This window comes from Cryptomeria japonica, chromosome 5, assembly GCF_030272615.1.
Source record: "Cryptomeria japonica chromosome 5, Sugi_1.0, whole genome shotgun sequence".
Lineage (NCBI taxonomy): Eukaryota > Viridiplantae > Streptophyta > Pinopsida > Cupressales > Cupressaceae > Cryptomeria > Cryptomeria japonica.
Genome location: NC_081409.1, coordinates 108,150,193 through 108,173,101, shown reverse-complemented (window position 1 = coordinate 108,173,101; position 22,909 = coordinate 108,150,193). Strand labels below are relative to the sequence as shown.

The window sequence follows — 22,909 nt, the reverse complement described above, 5'->3', positions numbered from 1 at the left end:
AATCATGTTTTTGACCTTGATTCTTGATTTTTCCAACTTTAATCTTCTTTGGGAGGCAAACATAGGTTGCTCTTCTTGCATCTCCATCTTGGTCCTGACTTTGGCAAAGGGGAAAAGGAGTGTTTTCAAGAATTTCGCTCTGGACCCTTTGGAAGGGTCAGGAGCGAAATTCATCTTTTAGTCTAAAATCCTTCATCTCAACCACCTTTACTCACCTCCTAAGACTAGAACATTCAAAACACCTCCAAACATGCCTTAAAAACTAGGAATTTGGTCTTGACAAGTGATAAATTGAGGTGTATAAGGATTTTCGCTTTGGACCCTTTGGAAGGGTCAGGAGCGAAATTCCTAATCTTGGCCAAAATCCTTCACATTTTTACATTCCATCACGTCAAAACCAGAACGTTGGTCAAAACAAGGGAGAAAATGAGGTTTATGAGGATTTTCGCTCTGGACCCTTTGGAAGGGTCAGGAGCGAAATTCCTACTTCAGGCTAATTTCCATCATTTTGTAGTCTTAAACCTCCTCTCCAAGGCAAACATGCATCCAAACCTTCTCAAAAATCCGAAACTTGGCCATATGAAAGAGCAAAATAGAGGAAAAGGTGAATTTCGCTCTGGACCCTTTGGAAGGGTCAGGAGCGAAATTCATGTTTTGGTCAAAATCCTCCATTCTTCCACATTCTATCACCTCAAAAGGTAAAGACATATCATTCTCCTTCCAACTAGGCCCAAGGAACTAGGTTGGTAGTCTAAGCAACGACGCAAATGAGGCTTATGAAGAATTTCGCTCTGGACCCTTTGGAAGGGTCAAGAGCGAAATTCCTCTTTGAGCTCAAACGCTGGCTTCATTTTCACATTTCTTCATTCAAACAAGTGCCTTTTCCTTCATTCAAACCTAGGAATGGGTTAGCTTATAGTTTGGGTCAAGGTGGAGTGTCTTGTAGAGGAATTCGCTCTGGACCCTTTGGAAGGGTCAGGAGCGAAATTCCTATTCTAGGCTCAATTCACCTTCAAACTGACTTGACTTTGTCTTAGACTTGATCCTAGATCCATTTCCTTCTATATCCTTGCCCGTTCACTCGACCACTCTTTGACTTAGGTGAGATCCTGAGTCCTTGGTGAATTTTCGCTTTGGACCCTTTGGAAGGGTCAAGAGCGAAATTTGACATTTTAGCCTCTCCGTCAGGATCATTTTATGGAATATAACATTTAATTATAAGTGACATTTCCTTATATCTTTCTTCTTTCTTATACTTTAAGTTATATTCCATATATACTGTCAGGATATTTGAGAGTGGTTTCGGACCTCTAGGAGTTATAATGCAAATTCTAGTTTTTGGAGGATTCTTCAGTTTTCCAGACAGTCAAATTTCAGGATCAGGACATTCCAGACTCAGCCAAACTTTAGGGCATTTGAAGATCAGGATGACATTCCAGACTTCATCACTCACCAACTTGACCTAGCTCGGACCTTCAAGGATGGTACTCACTCACCAAGCAAGACACAATTAGCAACAAGAGCAAAACCAGGCCCTAAGGAAGACTTTCAAAGAAACCCTAACCTGGAGCATCTACTGACTCAACCTAGCTCAAGCAGAGCCTGCTATCCAGTGATCCCCCTAACAGCACTCATCATGCAAAGGCTAATAGACAAAACCCTAAAAGACCCAGAAAACAAACCCTAGAAAGCAAAAAGCAGGGGTCCCCATTTGCAATGGGGTGATGTGTGAATACGTCACAACAATAAGGAAGGTGTGTATGACACAGTCATGCTGAAAATGAGACAATCATGAAGCAATCGTATAATTATACAATACAAGTATACATGTGCACGTATAAAACATACAATAGAGCAATCATATGGAAGACACAATAAACACTAATTATCCACAAATTATGAAGTGTATATATATTTAAGAGAAACATACATAAGGCACACAAATACACTTAAAGCATGAAGCAATTCACTTAAGCACAAATCCATAAGTATATACAGAAAGTATGAAATATCACACATGCAAACATGAAGTAATATACACAAGTCACGGAGCATTCACGAAAAAAACCAAGTAATATACATTGAGGCATGAAGTATGTACATAAGACATGTACGACTTGAAGCAATATACATGGATATACGTAAAACATGAAGCAAGGCACATAAGGCAGGAAGCAGCTACATAAAGCATGAATAATACATATGAATACACGAAAAGTCATGAATCGTGAAGTTTATAGAGGAATGCATGTAAGGCATGAATCATGCACATAAGTACATTTAAGACCAAGTCATACATGAGAAAAACACACGTGGAAAACATATTAGGCAGAAAACCAACATGTCGTTTATGAAGCATGGATAACAAATACACATGAAGTATAGACATGAATATGCGTAAGGAATGAGTCATCCACATATCATACATGTAAACAATGAAGTAGTACACAAGCATACATAAAGACACAAGGCATACATGCTGAAAAACATATTAGACATGAAGCAATCTATGAATACACGTAGTAAGAATACAAGAAACATACATTAGAAAGGTGCATGATGTAATCATGCTGAAAACATGACAGCATTAAGAAATCTCATAAGCATTCATACAAGCATGAATGTAAATTGTAATATAACTTATGATGCCATTAAAACCATGCCTAAACTTAAACCAATCCGTCCCTTTTCCCAGAAGAGGGCTTGGTTGTCGAGGGTGCTTGAAACCAACTCTCAAGTTAGCCCAGATTATTGAACTCAGTCCATTCACCCTTGGGGCATCCTATCAGACAGATTTACTCCGCCCCTCCCTAGAAGCCCCCATCTCCCTTGGGGATGTGGAGAAATACGGAACTGATTATAGTTTTTTGGACAGTTCAAAGATATTTTGTTTATCAATTATTTATTTATCTCGTTAATTATTCATAGATTACTATTTATTGCAGTTGGACTTGATGCTGAAGCGTACCTCAGATAGCCTTGTATGGCTGAGAATATAATATGTTGTTTCCAGTGATGTTACTGAATACTTAATTGTTTATATCAAATATAAATGATTGGTTTTCTCATTCCAGTCCATGAGAGCTTGAGTGGTTTGGGCTGTTTGTTCTATGAATGCCCTTACTTCATTGCCCAATTGTTCACTCATTTTGTTTCCTTTTCTAAGCATTAACTAACTCCCTGTAGGATGACAAGATCATAGCTCTTATACCATTTGTAATGTCCCCTACTAGGTTTAGACAGTAGTAAAGGGATTATACGTATGAACATATTCTTCTTACTGTTTTTTTATCCTATGAGGATTCTAAATTACAATCTAATATTATTATTTGTTTGATTAAGACATTATGTATACATTTATATATGTATATGTATAAATGTATTAGTATATATGTATGTATATACATATATCATCTTATTGATATTACATCGTTATTATATATATATATATATATATATAATACTTATTCTGATTTGAACATAAATAAACAAATAAAGAATTATATTATATTATAAATCATTTAATTATTTATTAGTTACCTATTTATCAATTACAAGTACCATCACTGCCTAAAAAATATTAATTATATTTAATAACTGTAAGGACACACATATCTGACATGTGTCAGATCTGGTCTGCCACTATAGATGGAATTAAGAGTGTCTGCAACACGTAGTGTAGTTTATATGATTGTTACCATTAAATTCTGCATAAAATATTATCAGACTCTATATATTAGGCTTACCTATTAAGCATGTTCCCATGCATATTGTTATCACAAAAGCTCGCACCCTTGCTGAGCTATCAACTCAACAACCTTGTGAAACATGGAAACAACCCCTAAGTGTGGAACCTTGCGCAATGGGGTTGAGTCTCCGGAGAAGGCCGACTTCCTTCTCAATCCAGGTGCAAGTGTTGAACCAACTCAACACTTCAAAACTAACTCCTAGGCCTATCCTAACAAATTGCAGAGGTAAAGGGAAGAGAGAAATGCTTGAAATAAAAGGAGGTGATGCACCAAGAAGAGATTGTTCCTCTCCTTACCCAAAATGACACAAAAAATCAACTGAAACACTCAGGAGATGCACAAACTTCAGTTGTATGAGTGACCCCAATGCATGTATGAAGGTTAGAATTCACTGAATGCCAAGAGGGGAGAAGGTTTCCCACAAGTCACACTCAGAAATAAATTTAACACAACATATATGAGAGAAGAACTACAAAACATACACCTATGATGAAGGTAAGGAAACATACACAACATACATAAGTTGAAAGTAGGCAAGAATGGTGATTTCGATTAATTATAAGGCCAATGGCCAAACTTACAGTTGCACAAATGCAAGATAAATACAAGAGAAGTGGGAGAGCATGGAATAGCTCAAGCTAGTAGGGAGAGACCCCTTTACAATGAGGCTTAACAACCTTATATAGAAAAAAGGTTACAAGAGTGATCATGACCCCTGCACGTCAGTCTGGGAGTGCAGGGAAGTGCATGCACTTGACTTTGTACATGCAAGCAACCTAGCCATACCCACAAAAGGCAACCCCGTGAAGGTGGATTGACTGACCTTCCAAAGTCAGAGTATGCAGACATGACATAAGTCACCACAACAAGCATGGCCCCGTACCTCCCTTGATGGAAATTTTGCCAAAAACATTAAATGCACCCCTGTGGCTCCACAAAAGAAAGTGTATAAGTCACCAAAATTGTCGGAGCATTTAAAGCCTTGAGTGTCGATCACGCCATCCGGAAGTGTTGCAAGCCAGAAGGCGTTTGGAAGACTTCGGAGACCTGGGTCACCGAAGTTGGGAAGACTTAGGAACTTGGGAACCTGGGGGTTCTGGAGTTCCGGGGTTGAGGAATAAGGAACTTGGGAACGTAGGGGTTCCGGAGTTCCGGGGTTGAGGAATAAGGAACTCGGGAACCTGGAGGTTTCAGAGTTCCGGGGTAGAAAAACTAGGATCTTAAGAACCTGGGGGTTCTAGAGTTCCGGGGTTGAGGAATAAAGAACTTGGGAACCTAGGGGTTCCAGAGTTCTGGGGTTGAGGAACTAGGAACTTGGGAACCTTCTGACAAGACAACACTTCACACTAAATAATTCCATTGCTTTTCTCCTTGATCAACTTGTGCAGTGCTGGTCCATGGAACATATCTCTGATCGGTTCTCACTGATGGACCACGGGTGTCATAAAATGACAACACATACCACCAAGAACAAGGATGTTACTGCCTATAACTTAATAGTTCTGATCTAATCGATGGCTCTCCCATCCATATATCCCCCAAAAGGTGTCCGTTGAATGATTTTTTGATATAACTCTTATACCTCCCAAATTGGATAGATGGCAACCTTTGGGATTGATGAGTCATATCTCTTCCGGATCGACATCTTTCATAACAACTATGGCCACACTTAATCGCTACCCTTATACCTCTTACAATCAGTATTTTAATTATTACAATCACTATCTCCTAGTCAAAATCGTGTCTCTTCATGTTTTATACTTATTAACCATTATGGACTGGATATCGTATAATGATGATTGATCCATTTATCGATAGGGATGGTGAATCAGAGAGACAAGTATTGTCATTCGATTATTAATAGTTGAGGTTAAACATTGATTAATCTACTTTTTGGGTTGAACTTATATTTGCCTAGTCTTTATCTTCTAATCACTTTGTATTTAATTAGGACATCGACTGAATCAGTTGATTAGTTAATCTTCAATCGACATCCATAGGTTTATAATTCTTAATCATTGTTGGCTAAACGATGTTCCTTATCGATTGTTGGTCCTAAGGTTACTCGGTTTCTATGTGATGCTATTGGCTGCAAAACAGAGAGCTATGTTGTTCCTTAATATCTTCTACAGAGCAACCCGAACAGGCTTAAGGCAAAAGCGCTCAGTAGAGTTTACCCGATTTGAATATATGAAAGGATAAGTTACCCATTCCCCTGTGTATTCTCCTCCACCTCTCTTGAAGTTGATCGCTGTCTTAATATATTTAATGTCTTAATCTCTATCATTTACACAGTGTTGCTTTTAATTGTGATTGATAATATTATTAATTTAATATTACTAATAAATAAATAATAAATTATGTTTCATGTAAATATTAAATAATAATAATAAAATAATAAATTAATAAATAAATAATAATATTAGTAATAATATGTTTATAATATTATTAATTTAATAAATAAATAAATAAAAAATAATTCAATTGTAATTATTCTTTTAACTAATAATAATAATTACTTTATTAGGATATATATATAACAATCAAGGAGGGGACATGACAAAGGATGATGATTTATGATCAACCTTGACAATCTGTAACCTCTTCGTTGACGATGAGGTTCTCCAAGATAGCGTCCTGAGGGACCTCCCTAGTGAGAGCTTCCCTTTGAACATACTCTCTTAATGAGATGTCCTAGAGATTTGTCAAGTCCCATGTCAGTTGATCTTCTCTGTCTTCGTTGTCTTGTATCGGTTCATCAATGGGCTATCCCATTAGATCGCCATGATTCTCATCTGTGAGTTATGTTATGCTAGAGTTTGCAGCAACGACACCAAATGTGTACTCACATGTTCTACTTTAACAGGTTTACATAGTAAACATAAATGTAGAGTTACAAAACATAGTAAAATAAATAACTTGCAACATATTCAAAAAGATATAGCTTTGTTATCAATTGTTAGATATGCAATAAGTATAGAATATCATGAGAGCAGTCCCCAACTATGAATAACAATTACACAAATATAGTAGAATGATGTTGCTTAAGGCTACCAACTGTTGGTAACTACTAACCGACAACTAACAACCGGTTTGGGACTAACACACGTAAATACCAATGTTACCCTGAGTTTCCGAGATGAGAATGACAGGGGATGGGTTTCTGAGACAGCAAATGTTTTTCCCAATTTTGGGGCGATTAGGCACGGCAAAGGGGACGACTATATAAAATATAGGGAAAATTTAAAATATATAGGGAAATTTTAAATGTTAATATAAAAACATGGATAAAGCATGCATATATACATTATATTCATATGAAAACATTATAGAACCTTAAGTTTTAACATACAACATTTGTTTTCAAAATTCATTGTCAATACTCAATATGCATTCAAAATTCAAAATTCATTGTCAATATTCATGTGATATTAAAAAAGTAAAATACAAAATGCTCAAAGGCTACACTACTGCCATATAGCTACATTTTCAACTATAATATGAGTATAAAAAAAAACAAAGTACACTGCTGCCCTGAATCTGCAGCTTCTAACATTGCATCAAAATTAGAGTCCTTTGAGTCTCTACCACTCTCATGATCCACGTCCACCTCATCCAACTAAATCCCAACCAATCCCTCTGGTGTCTCCTCATCAACCTGGGTCACGTCTTCGAGATCAACATCCCAGTATAGATTCAACCTCTTTTCCTTCTATCTTGCTCCTTCTCTTTCAATGGCTGCTTGCTTAAAACCCTCTTGTTGCTCCACTTCTTTTCCTCTCATAGTAATGATCAAATGAGACAATCTTTTGCCTAATGACTTTTAGGGCAACCAAGAGGTAGGGGCCCACAAAACAATTAAAAAATGCATTTTTTTGCAACTTGAAAGTAGTTTTTAAAAGTTTCCCTTACATCAGGGACATCTGGCTGTCCCCAAGACAATTAGGGGATGTCCTAGACATCCCTAGCCGTCCCCGAGATGGCTAGATGACCTCAACGTCAAGGGACAATGTTTCCAAAAAAGGGGACGCCGTTTCTGATTTAGGGCAGAAAGGGGGACATCCCTTGGCCATCCCCAAGTCCCTGAAACATCCCCGATATGGGGATGGGGTTTTTCAAACTGGGAATGTGTCCCTAGGTTTCCTTGGTAAATACAAAACATAATTATTTACTACATAGCCGACTATAACATATTTATTTTATTCCTTGTTGACTACAAAGGCACACCTAAATAATATTAAAAAATTATTTGAATTGGAGCCTACAAATATTTGTTGCCCTTGTTAATGCATTAGTAGCTTCTGCAAGATAAGATTTTCCTAACTCATTAATCTCCTCTATTCTGTTTTGGTTTACTCATCTATGCTATTAGATTATCTAAACTAAATATGTTTATCAGACTGTAACTTTGATCTTGATTATGATATTGATATTGGATAAAGATGGATTAGATCGATGACCTGCTTAACATAGTTAAGCATCGATCTAAATGCTATCGGGTGAGTAACCCGATAGCATATTAATGTTGATTCATTTATGAATCGGCATTAATATACTATTGGGGTATTAACCCGATAGCATATAAAGCTATTAGTTATTGTTATTGTTTACTTTAACACCGATTCATTATCGGGTGTGCTTATATCATAATTTGCTTTAACACCGATTCATTCAGGTGTGGTTATATCGATCGGTTAACATTTACCTTGACACCGATTCATTCGGGTGTGGTTATATCGATCAGTTAACATTTGCCTTGACACCGATTCATTATCGGGTGTGTTTATTGATCTGTTATCATTTAGTAATGGCACCGATTAAGTTATCATAAACACCGAATGAATTAGTAGACAGTCACGACCAAGTGACATCTTGGTCGGACATGTCTAAAAGACATGTCCGATCAAGGTGCCACTTGATCATGATTGCTTTACTATATATACAACATTCAAAAGAAGAGGAATGACATTGAAATCGATACATGTTCATCCTTTAGACCTGCAGAAAAAAAAGACGATAATATTATTGTCATAATAATAATACCAAAATAAAAAATACACTATCTAGCATATAACTTGTTTATTAAATTGGAAATTGCAATAACATTTACATGGTATCAGAGCCACGTTGATCAAACTTGAGGCTATTCAATTTCGTGAACAATTTAAGAAACAAGGTTATAGACTACATCACATTTCTCCAATGGCCAACGCTATCAGATTCGAAGACAAACTCGGAGGTGGCGATGATTTTTCAGCCTGGAAGTTCAGAATCCACATGATCTTAAAGGAGAACAAAGTGGATTCATTTGTTCAAACTAAAAATGACCAACCTGAAAATGAACCTGACAAAACGGCATGGATTGAAAGAAATGAAAAAGCCATCAAAATAATAGTTGATGGGGTGAGAAACAACATAATGCCCATCATAAGAAAACATTAGACAACCTATAAAATGTTCAAAGCACTTGAAAGCACATTTGAGATTTCAAATGGAAGTTGAACTCTGGCATTAAAACGAGAAATAAATCATATCACCATGAACAAGGGGGAGACAATCAACGCCTACTTTATGCGGATATTGTTAATTTTGTGACCTAGATCAGTAATCAGATTTCTAACATTTAATTATTTGCTAGCATTAAGTAAACCATAATCATGTAGATGCAAGAATGAAAACAAGAGAGCAAGAGAACAACACAAATACCCTGGGAAAACCTCCAAGGAGGAAAAACCCAGCACTAAAGACCCACAGGTCAGATTATGTATTCAATCTTAATTGCATCAATACAATACTCAGCTTGACTCTTCAGATCTGATTCCTTTTATCATATCAGATTTGCCCTTCTAAATACACCAAGTCTTCATCAAGGAATACCAAATGACTTCTATCTCTTTGAACAAGTTCGTACAATCCTCTCCTTTATTTCGCACCTTCAATTGCAGAGCTATTTCGCTGATTGCATGAGAGATGAAGTGAATGATTGTATTTGCAAGTTGACTTTATTTTTATGTGTCTTAACCTTTATTAAATCCAAGTCGGCCTTCCTCCTTTTGGCGCCAATTTATTTATTGAGGCGTGGTGTATTTTAGGGTGGCGTGAAGGTTAAAGGGCCTGACCTTAACTTGGGGGCACGTTACCCCTTTTAGGACCCAGTCCTATATGGGTTCGGATGTTGCCTTAAGGCAATCCGAACCCATCTTACCTAGTTACAAACAACAGATATCAACTCTAAGAGATGAACTAGCTACTCTGGATTACGAGATCAAAAGCAAAGAGTTAACACTCATTGCTCTAGATGGGTTGTCTAGTGGATGGAGTACATTCGTCCAAGGCATCAGTGCAAGGTCCAAATATCCTAAGTTTGAAAGATTAAGGGACGATTGTCTCCAAGAAGAATCAAGATTGAACAAAATAGGAATGAAACATAAGAATATAGACGAAGACCTACAAGTCCTAAACACTAACTCCACCAAGCAAAACAAGAAAAGGCAATTTAGAAAGAGAAAAGGTCGTCAAGGCAAGAATACTTCAAAGAAGGACTTATCCCACATCCAATGTTACAGATGTGATCAGTTCGGACACTATGTTGCAAAGTGCTCGGAAAGAACCAAGAAACATGCTACATTTGCCAAAGCAGGAAAGACTAAAGGGGAAGATGACTCCGGAAAATATGTATTCTACTCAGCACTCACAAGCCAAGCTTCTAACAAGATCAACTCATGGGTGATTGACAATGGCTCATCCAGGCACATCACAGGGTTTAGAGAAGTACTTGACTCCATGACAGAGGAGAGTAATGAGGAAGTAACCATCGGAGATGACTCCACACATCCAGTCAAAGGAATGGGAACCTGCACCATCAAATTGATGACACGCATATCCTTGCGGCTCGAAGGAGTACTATATGTCTCCGGCATCAAAAGGAATCTAGTCTCTATATCGGCACTGGAAGATAACGGATACAGAGTGACATTCATGGACAACAGAGTATTGGCTTGGCCAAAGAACTCTTCCATCAAGAAGGCAAAGACCATTGGATAGAGACAGGGTTATTTGTATGAGCTGTGCACAGAACCCAACCTAGCCCTAATCCATGAAGCCACTAATACAAATGAAGTTTGGCATAGAAGATTAGGCCATCTGAATTTTAGGGCTTTATCTTCAATGGGAAACCTTGTCACAGGTCTACCCAAGTTAAAGCAAGATCATTCAGGGGCATGCAAAGGATGTGCCATAGGTAAAAATACCAAGGGTACATTCCAAAATAGTACTAGGAAAACTAGTAAAATTCTAGAGTTAGTTCATTCTGATGTATGCGGACCTATGTCCGTATCCTCTCTAGGGGGATTCTTGTATTATGTAATATTTGTTGATGACTACTCTAGGAAGACTTGGATCTACTTTCTGAAAAGTAAAGAATCAGAAGAGATCCTCTCTAGGTTTAAAGAATTTAAATCACTAACTGAAAACCACTCAGGAAACAAAGTTAAAACCCTAAGAGCTGACAATGGGGGAGAATACACATCAGATTCGTTTAAAGAATTTTGTAGAGATAATGGGATTAAGAGGGAGCTTACTATACCTTATAACCCCCAACAAAATGGGGTAGCCGAAAGGAAAAATAGGACTATAGTTGAAGTTGCCAAGGCCATGATTCTAGATCAAAACCTTAACTCAAATCTCTGGGCAAAAGCATCCAGCACTGCTGTATATATACAGAACAGATGCCCTCACTCCCATCTTGAAGACAAAACTCCTGAAGAAGTATTCACTAAAATTAAGCCAGATATCAGCCAACTTAGGATATTTGGGTGTCTAGTCTATATCCATATACCTAAAGAAAAAAGACTAAAACTAGAGCCTTCTGGAAAAACAGGATTGCTTGTAGGATATATTGAAACCTCCAAAGCCTACAGAATCTATGTACCTGGTCAAAGAAATATTGAACTAAGTAGGGATGTAATCTTTGAGGAGGACTTAGCCTTCAAAAGGGCTCAAAGCTTCATAGAACCTGAAATCTATGTCCCTACTTCTAACTTAGATGAAGATCCTGCTCCTGAGTTTCAGAGGGAGAATCTAGATGAAACTGAAAATGAAAATGAACACTCACCTAGAAATCTCAAGAAAAGACCACTATGGGCCACCAAAATAGTAGAAGAAGCTCAGAGTTTTGCTGCTCCTTCAGGAACCTTCAGAGAAAGCAAAAAGCCTAATAAATTCACTAGCTATGTTGCTCTTATGAATGATCTATCTAAAAACGAACCTAACAATGTAATAGATGCCCTTAAACATCAAGTATGGAAGGATGCTATGTCTGAAGAGTATCAATCCATAATGAAAAATGATGTATGAGAGATTGTTCTTGGGCCAACTAAGAAATCTGTTGTTTCTTCTAAATGGCTTTTTAAGATCAAACATGCTGCAGATGGCAGTATTGAAAAACATAAGGTGAGATTTGTAGCCAAAGGGTTCTCTCAAAAGGAAGGAATAGACTATGAAGAAACATTTGCTCCAGTAGCCAGATATACCTCAGTAAGGACTGTGCTAGCCATTGCAGCAGCAAAGGGATGGAAGGTACATCAAATGGATGTAAAGACAACATTTCTTAATGGAGAGATATCTGAAGAAGTATACCTAGAGCAACCTGAAGGGTTTGAGATTCATCATGCAGAGTCTCATGTGTGTAGACTCAAGAAAGCTCTATATGGGCTTAAACAGGCCCCCAGGGCCTGGTATAAAAGAATTGACACATATCTATCAGAACTGGGTTTCTCTAAAAATGATGCAGATCCTAATCTCTACTACAAACAGAATAAAGGTGATATGCTTATATTGATTTTATATGTTGATGACTTATTAATCACAGGAGAAGATCACCTTATAGATTAATGCAAGAAAGAGCTATCCAAAGAATTTGACATGAAGGATTTGGGATTCCTTCATTATTTCTTAGGGTTGGAAGTATGACAGAATTCTGATAACATTGTTCTAAACCAAGGCAAGTATACCTTGGACATCTTGAAGAGATTTGGAATGCTAAACTGCAGACCCATGACCGCTCCCATGGAAATCAATCTTCATAAACTTAAAGAAGCAGCAACAGAATCACCTTCTACTGACCCCACTCTATACAGGCAGATGATTGGGTCTCTTATGTACCTGGTAAATACAAGGCCAGATATCTGCTATGCGGTAAATGCTTTGAGTCAGTTTATGTGTGAGCCAAAGGAGATACACCTGGTTGCAGTGAAACCCATTCTGAGATATTTACAAGGCACCTTAAGTCTTGGTCTCAAGTATGAGAAAATTGATCTTAATCTACACGGATTCACAGATTCAGATTGGGCTGGAAGTGTGATTGACCGGAAAAGTACCTCTGGGTGCTGCTTCAGTTTGGGATCAGCCATGATATCCTGGATCAGCAGAAAGCAATCTTCTGTAGCACAAAGTTCCACCGAGGCCGAATACATTGCAACCTCCATGGCTGCCCGAGAAGCAGTGTGGCTTAGGAAGTTGCTTGTGGGACTATTTGGTGAACCTATGAAGCCCACTGTCATCCATTGTGACAACCAGAGCTGCATAAAGCTTTCTATGAATCCAGTATTTCATGACAGATCTAAGCATATTGAGATTCCATACCATTATGTGCGAGAAATGGTAGACAAAAATGTGATCAAATTGGAATATGTTAGCACAAGAGATCAGACTGCAAATATTCTGACCAAACCACTTTCCAGAGTGAAGGTTGATCACTTCAGAAAAGATTTAGGTATGATAGAAAGGTAATCTGCTTTGTAAATAAGATGTTTAATGTGTAAACTTCTTTTGTCATGTTGGGACTGTAGCATCGTAAATTGTACACACTTGCTAGGGTGGTACAATTTCACACCTAGTTTGGCACCCGCCTTGGCGCATTTTGCATTTTGCATTACATTTCCCCTTTAGCACTTAATTAATTAAATTAATTAGGTCTAAGGTCCTATTTTATCATTTCCTACATCATAAAGTTGGGCCCTTTCATTAAAGTGTGCCCTTTTCATTTTATTCCTCCTATACATCATTTAATCAAAAACCCTAATTAGGTCCTATTTCGAGCTTGGGGGCTTGATTTCGGGGTCAAAACATCTCGAAATCACTTGTAACTTCGGGATTCTCTCTAAAATCATCATATCTGACGGCCCTGAAAATTTGGTGAAAAGTTGTCGGGACCATGGCGCCCGGTGCACATGGTCCCGAACATTTTTCCCGAAATTTTGGGAGCACGATCCAATCATAAAATAAAGCTTAACCCCAAGAAATTGGCGGGATATTCAATCTCTAGGTCGGCCAAAATACGAATTTACGACCTAGGGTTTCATACATAAAAGCTCTCTTTCCTCATTTGAAGGGATCCAGATTTTTGCTTTGGAGGAACCTCATATGCAGCGAAAGAGCAGATCTTTGAAGACTTCAACAACATTCAACATCCTTCTATCAAGCATTTATCAATTTCATGCATCCATTTAGGGCTTGGAAGACATTGAAGAACAATAGGAGATTACCGACTGAAGATTGGCTTGTACTCCTCCCTTGAGGGTTGGGTATGATTTCATGTTGTTTTCATGTCTTTGCATAAGCTTCAATTACATCACTTATTTATGCTTTAGATCACTTTGCATCTTGGTTTAGAGCATTTACATTATCATTTATAAGCAATTAGGGTTTACTTTCTAGGTTGCTCTAGTTTGCTTTCTTGCATTTAAGGACCTTGCACACACACTAGGTCTGCACACACAATACATTTTACAATACAACTTGGCTATTCGTGGAGGTGGAAATCACCGAAGCGGGGGTTTGACTAAGGCAAAACCCTATATAGCCGCCCACCACACCTTTTCAGATATAAGTGCAGGTTTCGGAATTCGGACGACGCCGCAAGTTACAGATCCGGAAGAAGCAGACGGAGACCAAACAACACACCAAATCTCAAAGCAAAAGACCAGGACAGGGGCGTGGGGCGCCCTGGTCCTGCCAGGACAGGGGCCCTGGGCGCCCTGGTCCTCCTGACAGACAGCATTTTCAGCATTTTTGATAGCTTTTCCAGAGTGCAAAACAGCAGTTTTCGGAGCAGTTTCAGGGGCAGAATCAGGATAGTGGCGCCCGCGCCCCCGTCCCGAACATTTTCAGTCAGATTTTAACTCCGGGTACGCATTTGCATTTTTGTCTTATCCTTGTGTTTACAGCTTTCCATCATTTAAGTTCAATTCTGTAATCTTGTTATTAGTTCATACTTGCACTTTGGGGTTAGGGATTGAACTTGTATCATTTCATCTTTCAATTACAACAAAGGAATAGAAATCCTAATAGGTAGCCCGTGGCTCTCTCTTCCACAAGAAGAAGTAGCCAATTGTGTGATACCTCTAGGCTCTTTCGTATTCCACAAGTGTGTGGTTGAAAGTGAGATTAGGGCATGTTTGCTTAAGTGTCACTTTTTCTCCCACACAGGGACATTCTGGGTTTTACCCCCTGTGTTCATATCTAAGAGGTGACGATCTCTCAGATTATGAACACTTGTATGTAGACATCATAAGGTGACGATCTTATGATTCTCTAAACCAATTATCATGTTGGATCTTTGGTATGTCATGGATGTGCCATGATGGCGTTGTGATAAAATATTTGTATAAAATGTTTGTGCACATATCACAACCCGGATATGATGAGAATCTAAACATTCTCATATGTTTATCCTTAGTATTGCGTGTTTAGGCAATACTGATATCACATGTTTAGGTGATATCTTGTCATAATAAAATGATGAATCTTTTATATCACATGCTTAGAGTGATGTTTTATATTTGTATATTATGTCCTGATGATACTTCATATCATATGTATTGATGATATATATTCTTGGAGACTGACATTATGGAAAAAGAAATGTGATGCAAGTTACTTTATCTATCTTCCAAAGCTAAGAGGGAGTGTTAATGCATTAGTAGCTTCTGCAAGATAAGATTTTCCTAACTCATTAATCTCCTCTATTCTGTTTTGGTTTACTCATCTATGCTATTAGATTATCTAAACTGAATATGTTTATCAGACTGTAACTTTGATCTTGATAATGATATTGATATTGGATGAAGATGGATTAGATCGACAACCTGCTTAACATAGTTAAGCGTCGATCTAAATGCTATCGGGCTAGTAACCTGATTTATGAATCGGCATTAATATACTATCGGGGTATTAACCCAACAGCATATAAAGCTATTAGTTATTGTTATTGTTTACTTTAACACTGATTTATTATCGGGTGTGCTTATATCATAATCTGCTTGAACACCGATTCATTCGGGTGTGGTTATATCGATCGGTTAACATTTGCCTTGACAGCGATTCATTCGGGTGTGGTTATATCGATCAATTAACATTTGCCTTGACATCGATTCATTATCGGGTGTGTTTATCGATCTGTTATCATTTAGTAATGGCACCGATTAAGTTATCATAAACACCAAATGAATTAGTAGACAGTCACGACCAAGTGACATCTTGGTCGGACATGTCTAAAAGACATGTCCGATCAAGGTGCCACTTGATCGTGATTGCTTTACTATATATACAACATTCAAAAGAAAAGGAATGACATTGAAATCGATACATGTTCATCCTTCAGACCTGCAGAAAAGAAAGACGATAATATTATTGTCATAATAAGAATACCAAAATCAGAAATACACTATCTAGCATATAACTTGTTTATTAAATTGGAAATTGCAATAACATTTACAGTCCTAATGAATGTTATACAACACTTTGCTCATGTTAGCTTCTTTTGACTTCGTATGTTCTCTATTCAAAGCTATACATCTCCAAGATAGGGTTGTGTGACTTGTTGGTTATTTTTATTTTTTATTGACTGTATGATATGCCTAGCATATTTTCAATCATTTAGTTTTTTGCCATCTAGGGTATTCATAATGCAAATGATTTTGTTATATGGCCTCCAACTATTTCTTCTCTTGTTGAATGAGTTGATCCTTCTCTCCTTGATGTTGTATGACTTTTCTCATGTCTTGTTGAAATCCTAGGATTTGCTTCTTCACCTTTTGTTGCAGTCTAATGCGATGGCCATTGTCTAGTCCTTTCTATAAGTAGAGAATCATTCCTATAGGTTGGTGAACTGGGAGAAAGCACTTTCAACGAATATGTGTATACTTATCAAAAATTTTCTGATAAGAATATCTCTATAGTGCTTGTAGTATAGTTTGGGTCCAATGATCCATTGGACGAAGTATTTTCAAACTCCAATGTCCATTCAAATTGGGGTTCCGTGTTTGTTTGGCCCTTAGCTATAGTTCATTAAATTCTAAGACTATTAGCAAATGAATTCTCCATACATTGGTTTGTATTTTGGATATGCAGGTTCTACTACTACTCTGCATGTACATATAGGTTTCCTTGGTCAAATTTCCTTTCTATTTCCAATTAAACCAATCACTCAGGGTCTTCGTTCATCTTTCATTGTGGAACATTCACTAGTTGTGGAAAGATCGTGTTATGATTTGGTTGTTCTGGCTGCCATCAGGAAAGCCTTACAAATAGAGTATCAAATGTTATGATCTTTCATAACAAATGTTCCCCTTCCTTTACAACACTATCGAAGTTTGGAAAATCTTACCAAATGTTATTTGATTACTTGTTTTCTTTTTCATTTGGAAGATGACTTTTCTTTTGGAGTGGATGATGTAGTCAATCATAATGCCTTTATCATGTTTTACTAATATGGTTGTGTTTGACTATTTATTAATTGTTTGTTAGCTTTTGGGTAGTTCTAGGAGTCGATTGGTAGACAATTATGTTTTGCTTGGCAACCGTCCGGTTCTTTAAATAGCCTTTGAATAGTTAGGGAAAGTAGTCTGATCTTGGCTGATTGTCTTTGGTCTACTTTCGTATGAACTTCATGTATCAATAAAAATATATTTTTATACTCTATTTGTTAATTGTTTCAAGTATTAGTTTTATAAAAGAGAAGAGTAAATAGGGTTGACAAGAAGAGAAAAGTAAAAAATAGCCATCAGAACATTCTAAATCATCAAAACAATATTGTATCTTCTTACAGATTTTGGATTCAACCCTCTCTTATTTGAATCAACAATTGAATATTCCCTCATGCAAGCTTTTTTGAAGCTCTTCACCCAATTGATAGCTAAGTCTAAAATTGTCAGGGGAACTAAAATTGATGTTGCAATTAATTTTATCAATTTAAGCTCAAGGTCAAGACAGGTTGATTCATCAAATTCAAAACTCACAATGATGGGAACGAGAAATTGTTGCTCAGATTTCAACTGCATAAAGCCTCTGACCTTATCTTGGGGACTTTGGATCTTTATTAACATCTTCATCTGCAGCAACATTAGATTTAGCAACGCAAGACAGACTAGGAACCAAGATCCAAAGTGAACAAGTTGAATCATGGGCCTTTAGTGATTGATAAGAGTCTTAAAGTATTTAGGAGAGAAGCACTGGATGATTATCCAAATGACTCACTATACCAAGCTTAAAATCCTTTTGTGGGATAATCACACAAGAAAGCTTTTGATTAAAAGCACTAACTCCTAAAACCGAGCTTTTGCAGTTAAAGGAAATTCTTGAAATAAACTTTGTGCTCTAGAAATCTGTGACTGCCTCAAGTCTTGGTAAGAATGGAAGGAAAATTCTGTTAACACATTACTTTGCATTCAGCTGTTTATACATAATCTGTCCAGTGTTCTCAGTGACAATCTAGTATGTTAAGCATAAAATAGAATTTATGTTGAAGGAGAAACTAAACAAAGTGAGGGATTGTTTCAATGCAGGTGGGTGCGGGCTGCAAAGGAATTTCTCTCTGTTCTTTATTCAAGCTCCCTAATGCATAGTGGAAAGAAGGTATTTTGATATCTTATTTAATTAGCATATGTAGAAGTTTCCCATAATCAAAAGCCAGATATGCATTACATTCATTTTCAGCAACTTAATATTGTTGGAGGTATTATTCCAATCTTCAGCTGCTCAAGGTATTCATGACACAATTCAGCAACAAATACGTTTGTTAGAATGAGTGATAAACCTTTCTGATGTACACGGAGAATTATGCTTGATGTGCAATGGAGGAATAAATTAATGCTCAAGCTACACCAAACAAGAAATTAAAAAACTGAAAACAAAGTACACAGAACATTAAATACACTAAGAATGCCACCAGGTTTATCCGTGGGAAACTCAATATGGGAAAACATCCAGGAAGAAACAAGAACCTGCTTTTGTTTCTTTTACTTACCAAACAATATAAAAAATACAAAGGATGGCTCACTAAAGTAGCATAGAAACACTGCGGCTTAACTCTTAGATACCCTACAATGGCTCACACCCTCTGCTCTGTTGCTTATTACAAATCACAATAAATCTCAATCATGCTGAAATTCATTTAAGAATGTGGAATATACTTTTTTATAGATTTACAAATATTGATAAAAATATAAAACTGAAATTGTATTCACAGAACAGAAAGAAACCCTTACAACTGAGATTCAAGCAATATAACAATACAACAATTTCACAATAACATTGCAGATAAACCCAAATAGAAGAGTTCACCCAATTTGCATGTCCTTAAAGCATAACAATATGATATTCAGAAGATGTTATCTGTGCAATGTCAAGGAATCTTAACAGCAGTGACAATTCTGGGAGTATACACAAATCATGTCTTTATGCCTCATAATTTCAAGTTCTCTAAACAATAGAACAAATAATTGACTACATGTTTTGTTCATTTACAACAATATTTATTTATAATCTAGTAACAATCATTTTCAACAATTAAATAATTATTTGTATCTTTATCTCTCTATCTCTCTATCATAATGTCACATTATCTACAAAATTCTTTTAAATAAACATTACTTTTGGACCCCAGTCCTAGTGACACTTCAATAACTCTCTTTTGAAAATAATTTTTAATAATAAAATATAAAGTTACTTTTAGAACATCTTGATTAAATTATTAAATTACTTCCTTGGCATCACCTTAGTAGCCTTTAGAAAATGAATTACGAGGCTAAAAGTCTTTTGATGACTGAGGCTTAGAAAGGGAACATGACATTTTCTGCTATAATTATTTAGATTAACATTATTTTATATGCATTCAACTTGTGATGGCTGGCTGAGTTCATGTGCTAGAGGATAACATCTAGAGTGAATCTGCTTAAAATGTTTTATAATTGTGTAGATAAGCTGGTTTTTCATTTTCTGTAGGGAGTTAGGAGTAAAATTATTACACCAATTTTGTCGGATCAACATCAGCCTTGATATTGTTAATGAAAATGCCTCCTGGTTTTGTATATATTATCTTTTTAAGATGATATTATATTTTAGCCTTTATCTCGAACCTCTATCATTTGCTCCCAAAACAAAACAATCAAGTCATGAATAAATGTGACGTAGCGATTCCAATAGAAATGATAAGATTGTAGTTTGAATTTATCAGCCTTTTTTTGTGCAAATGGAATTACTGGTTCAAGTCTGGTCTAATGGGAATACTCACCGGAGTCAACTTGATCTTTGCATCATTAATAACAATACATTTTGAAATAACTAAATCAACAGGATCCTGGATTGGGTCTGTACCATAGTTCTATCTAAATCTAAAACAGAATCTTGATGGTTTGAGTTTCTCCTTTCTTGTATCCCATCTACTTTGGAGTGAGATATTTTAGATTCCCAGCAAAGATAAGAGCACTCATTTAATAATCTTGTGTGTTGAACCCCTAGTTTGTCATTGTACGATATAAATTGATAACCTTCTTTTTCCTTTTTTTTTTGAGTTCTCGCAATTTGTAGTCCTCTGGAGTTCTTGATTTGTCCAAGTTTTGAGATGAAAGCTGACATTTTGTGGACTAATTGAAGCAACTTGGATTTCTCAGAACTTGATTTCATTCGGATAGAAAAAAGCTGCCTCCAATTCAGTAACTCAATTATTTTTACACCATGAAAATCTAAAGATTTTATTGATTTCATTTTCTTATTTAACAGTTAGACCTCCAAAATGTGCGCTTATTGCACACATTCTTACTATTGATAATTGTAACTGTTTTGTTTTACAGACTCCTGATCCAGGCTCAACACTTTCATCTCCTTTTGACAAGGGCCCTTATTTGAATGTCACACATGATGGGATGGTTAGTACACATGATAGTAGTTTTATGCAGATCCAAAAAGATGGCGAAGACATTAGAGAGGAAGAAGTCTATATATTTTCAGAATCACCTGCCAAATTATTGGATAATGACAAAAAAACACGTATTGAATTGGATACCTATCAATCTGTTAAAGAATCCAAGCTTGCAAATTCCAGCAGTGAAGAAGAATCAAAGCTTGGAAAGGGCAGCAACAAAGAAGAATCAAAACTTGCAAACGGAAGCAATGAAGAAAAGTCTGATCAGAAACATTCGGATGAGGAGAGAGGGCCTATATTCAAGATATGTATGAAAGATGGAAAGGAGTATATTGCTCTTCAATCAGCTCTGCAGCAGCTTTTGGAACAGGTCTCATTTTGGTCATTATAAATCCTAGTTCTTCTGTTTAATAGACATTTTAGGCTGGGAGACCAATCCTTTTTAAGTTTTTATATATTTTCCTGTCCTTAAATTATTAAAACTATTTGAACTTGAGATAAATGAAACTTAGTTTGCATTTTGAAACAGATAAAGACATACAATGAGGATATTTCCACTTCACTTTGTAAAATTAATGTAGTCTCGTTAACCTACTTTCGTCACTTGCAGACATCAATCTATTATATTTATTTCTTCTCTCTTTCTATCTTCAGATGCAGGCTTCTTCAAAAGGTGAAGCTATGTCAAATGCTGTAACAAGATCTCCACAGAGCAATGTTCTTTCTCAATCTGGAGTACCTGAAGAGCCTGTTCATACAAGTCCTAGTAATCACTTGCCATTGTGTAACTCTGATACTGGAGGATGCTCAAATGTGGAAAGTGGTTCACCAATCAAAGAATCTGTTCAGAAGCAGAAAGGTGGAGATGATGAAGCAAAAACAACAATCTCTATCGCAAAACGAATGATGCATATATCTCGATCACAAAGGTGGTCAATATGGATTCTTGCCTACATGGCCCTTGTTACTGCATGGCCTTTACTTGGTTCGGCTCTAATGCTTAATCTTAGAAAAAGGTTTAAGAGCGTGTGGAGTATGGCGGGGTCTAGAAAATAGGTACACCATTATAGCTGTTAGATTAGTATTTATTTATGGGTAAACCCATTGCTTTAAAGATGGGTTCTTATTTATGTTTATTTAAATGCCGATTGAATAACTTGAGTCATGCTAATATGGGCGACATAACATTTGTCAAAAACGTAAAAAAATAATCCTAGAATATAATTGGAAATATTGACCATTCTACTGAATTTGGGTGCAGGATAATGTGTTTCCTATGCCAATGAGGCAGTAAAGTTATTATCCGAAATCTTATTACCGTTATCCATGTAAATGATTGTTGGTTAATGTGTTTATGGGCTTCTAAATGTAATAAAAGTTACTGAATATTATCTCCCATCGCATAAATTATAGCAAGTGCATCCAAAACATAGCTCTTTATTATTAGTATTCATCAATTAGTTTGTACTAGTTTGTACCAATCAAAAGTGATTATTATAAAGTTAAGATTTATATTTTTATATCTAGGATATTGTAAAAATTATTTATTTAATGATTGATTTAAAAAAATTGGTGTTATAAGAGCAAACTTTTAAGAATTATAGATTTTTTTAATTTTTTTATATTTTTAAAAAAGAAATGTCTATTTTTAATAGTGCTTTTCATTTTTTATTATTTATAATATTGTAAAGAAAATATTTTTTTATAAATAAATATATAAATTTTAATAATTATTTTTTATGTCAAAATATAGATGATAAAACCAATTATTGGGATTAGATTCAATTTAAATTAAATTAAATTAAATACAAATATTTCTATTAAAAAAAACTTAATTATTATATGTATTATTTATAATTGTATTTTATATATCGTTTTGAAATCATTCTATTTTTTAATACTTTTTGAAAATCATAAATTTTTTAATCATTCTTTTTTATCAATAATTATATGTATTTAA

At 36.1% G+C, this 22,909-nt stretch overlaps 1 protein-coding gene across 2 annotated transcripts in view; it reads left to right on the top strand.

Annotated features, from left to right (window-relative positions):
• The window catches only part of LOC131067217 (uncharacterized), a 154,934-nt gene extending 132,638 nt beyond the window's left edge, over window positions 1-22,296 (top strand). For both annotated transcript variants that reach the window (XM_058002182.2, XM_058002176.2), the window contains 3 exons: window positions 18,593-18,662; window positions 20,879-21,319; window positions 21,604-22,296. In XM_058002182.2, the coding sequence (XP_057858165.1) occupies window positions 18,593-18,662; window positions 20,879-21,319; window positions 21,604-22,005 (913 nt within the window). In that variant the 3' untranslated portion in view covers window positions 22,006-22,296. The remainder of the gene's footprint in view (window positions 1-18,592; window positions 18,663-20,878; window positions 21,320-21,603) is intronic.
• Window positions 22,297-22,909: the final 613 nt, after the last annotated feature.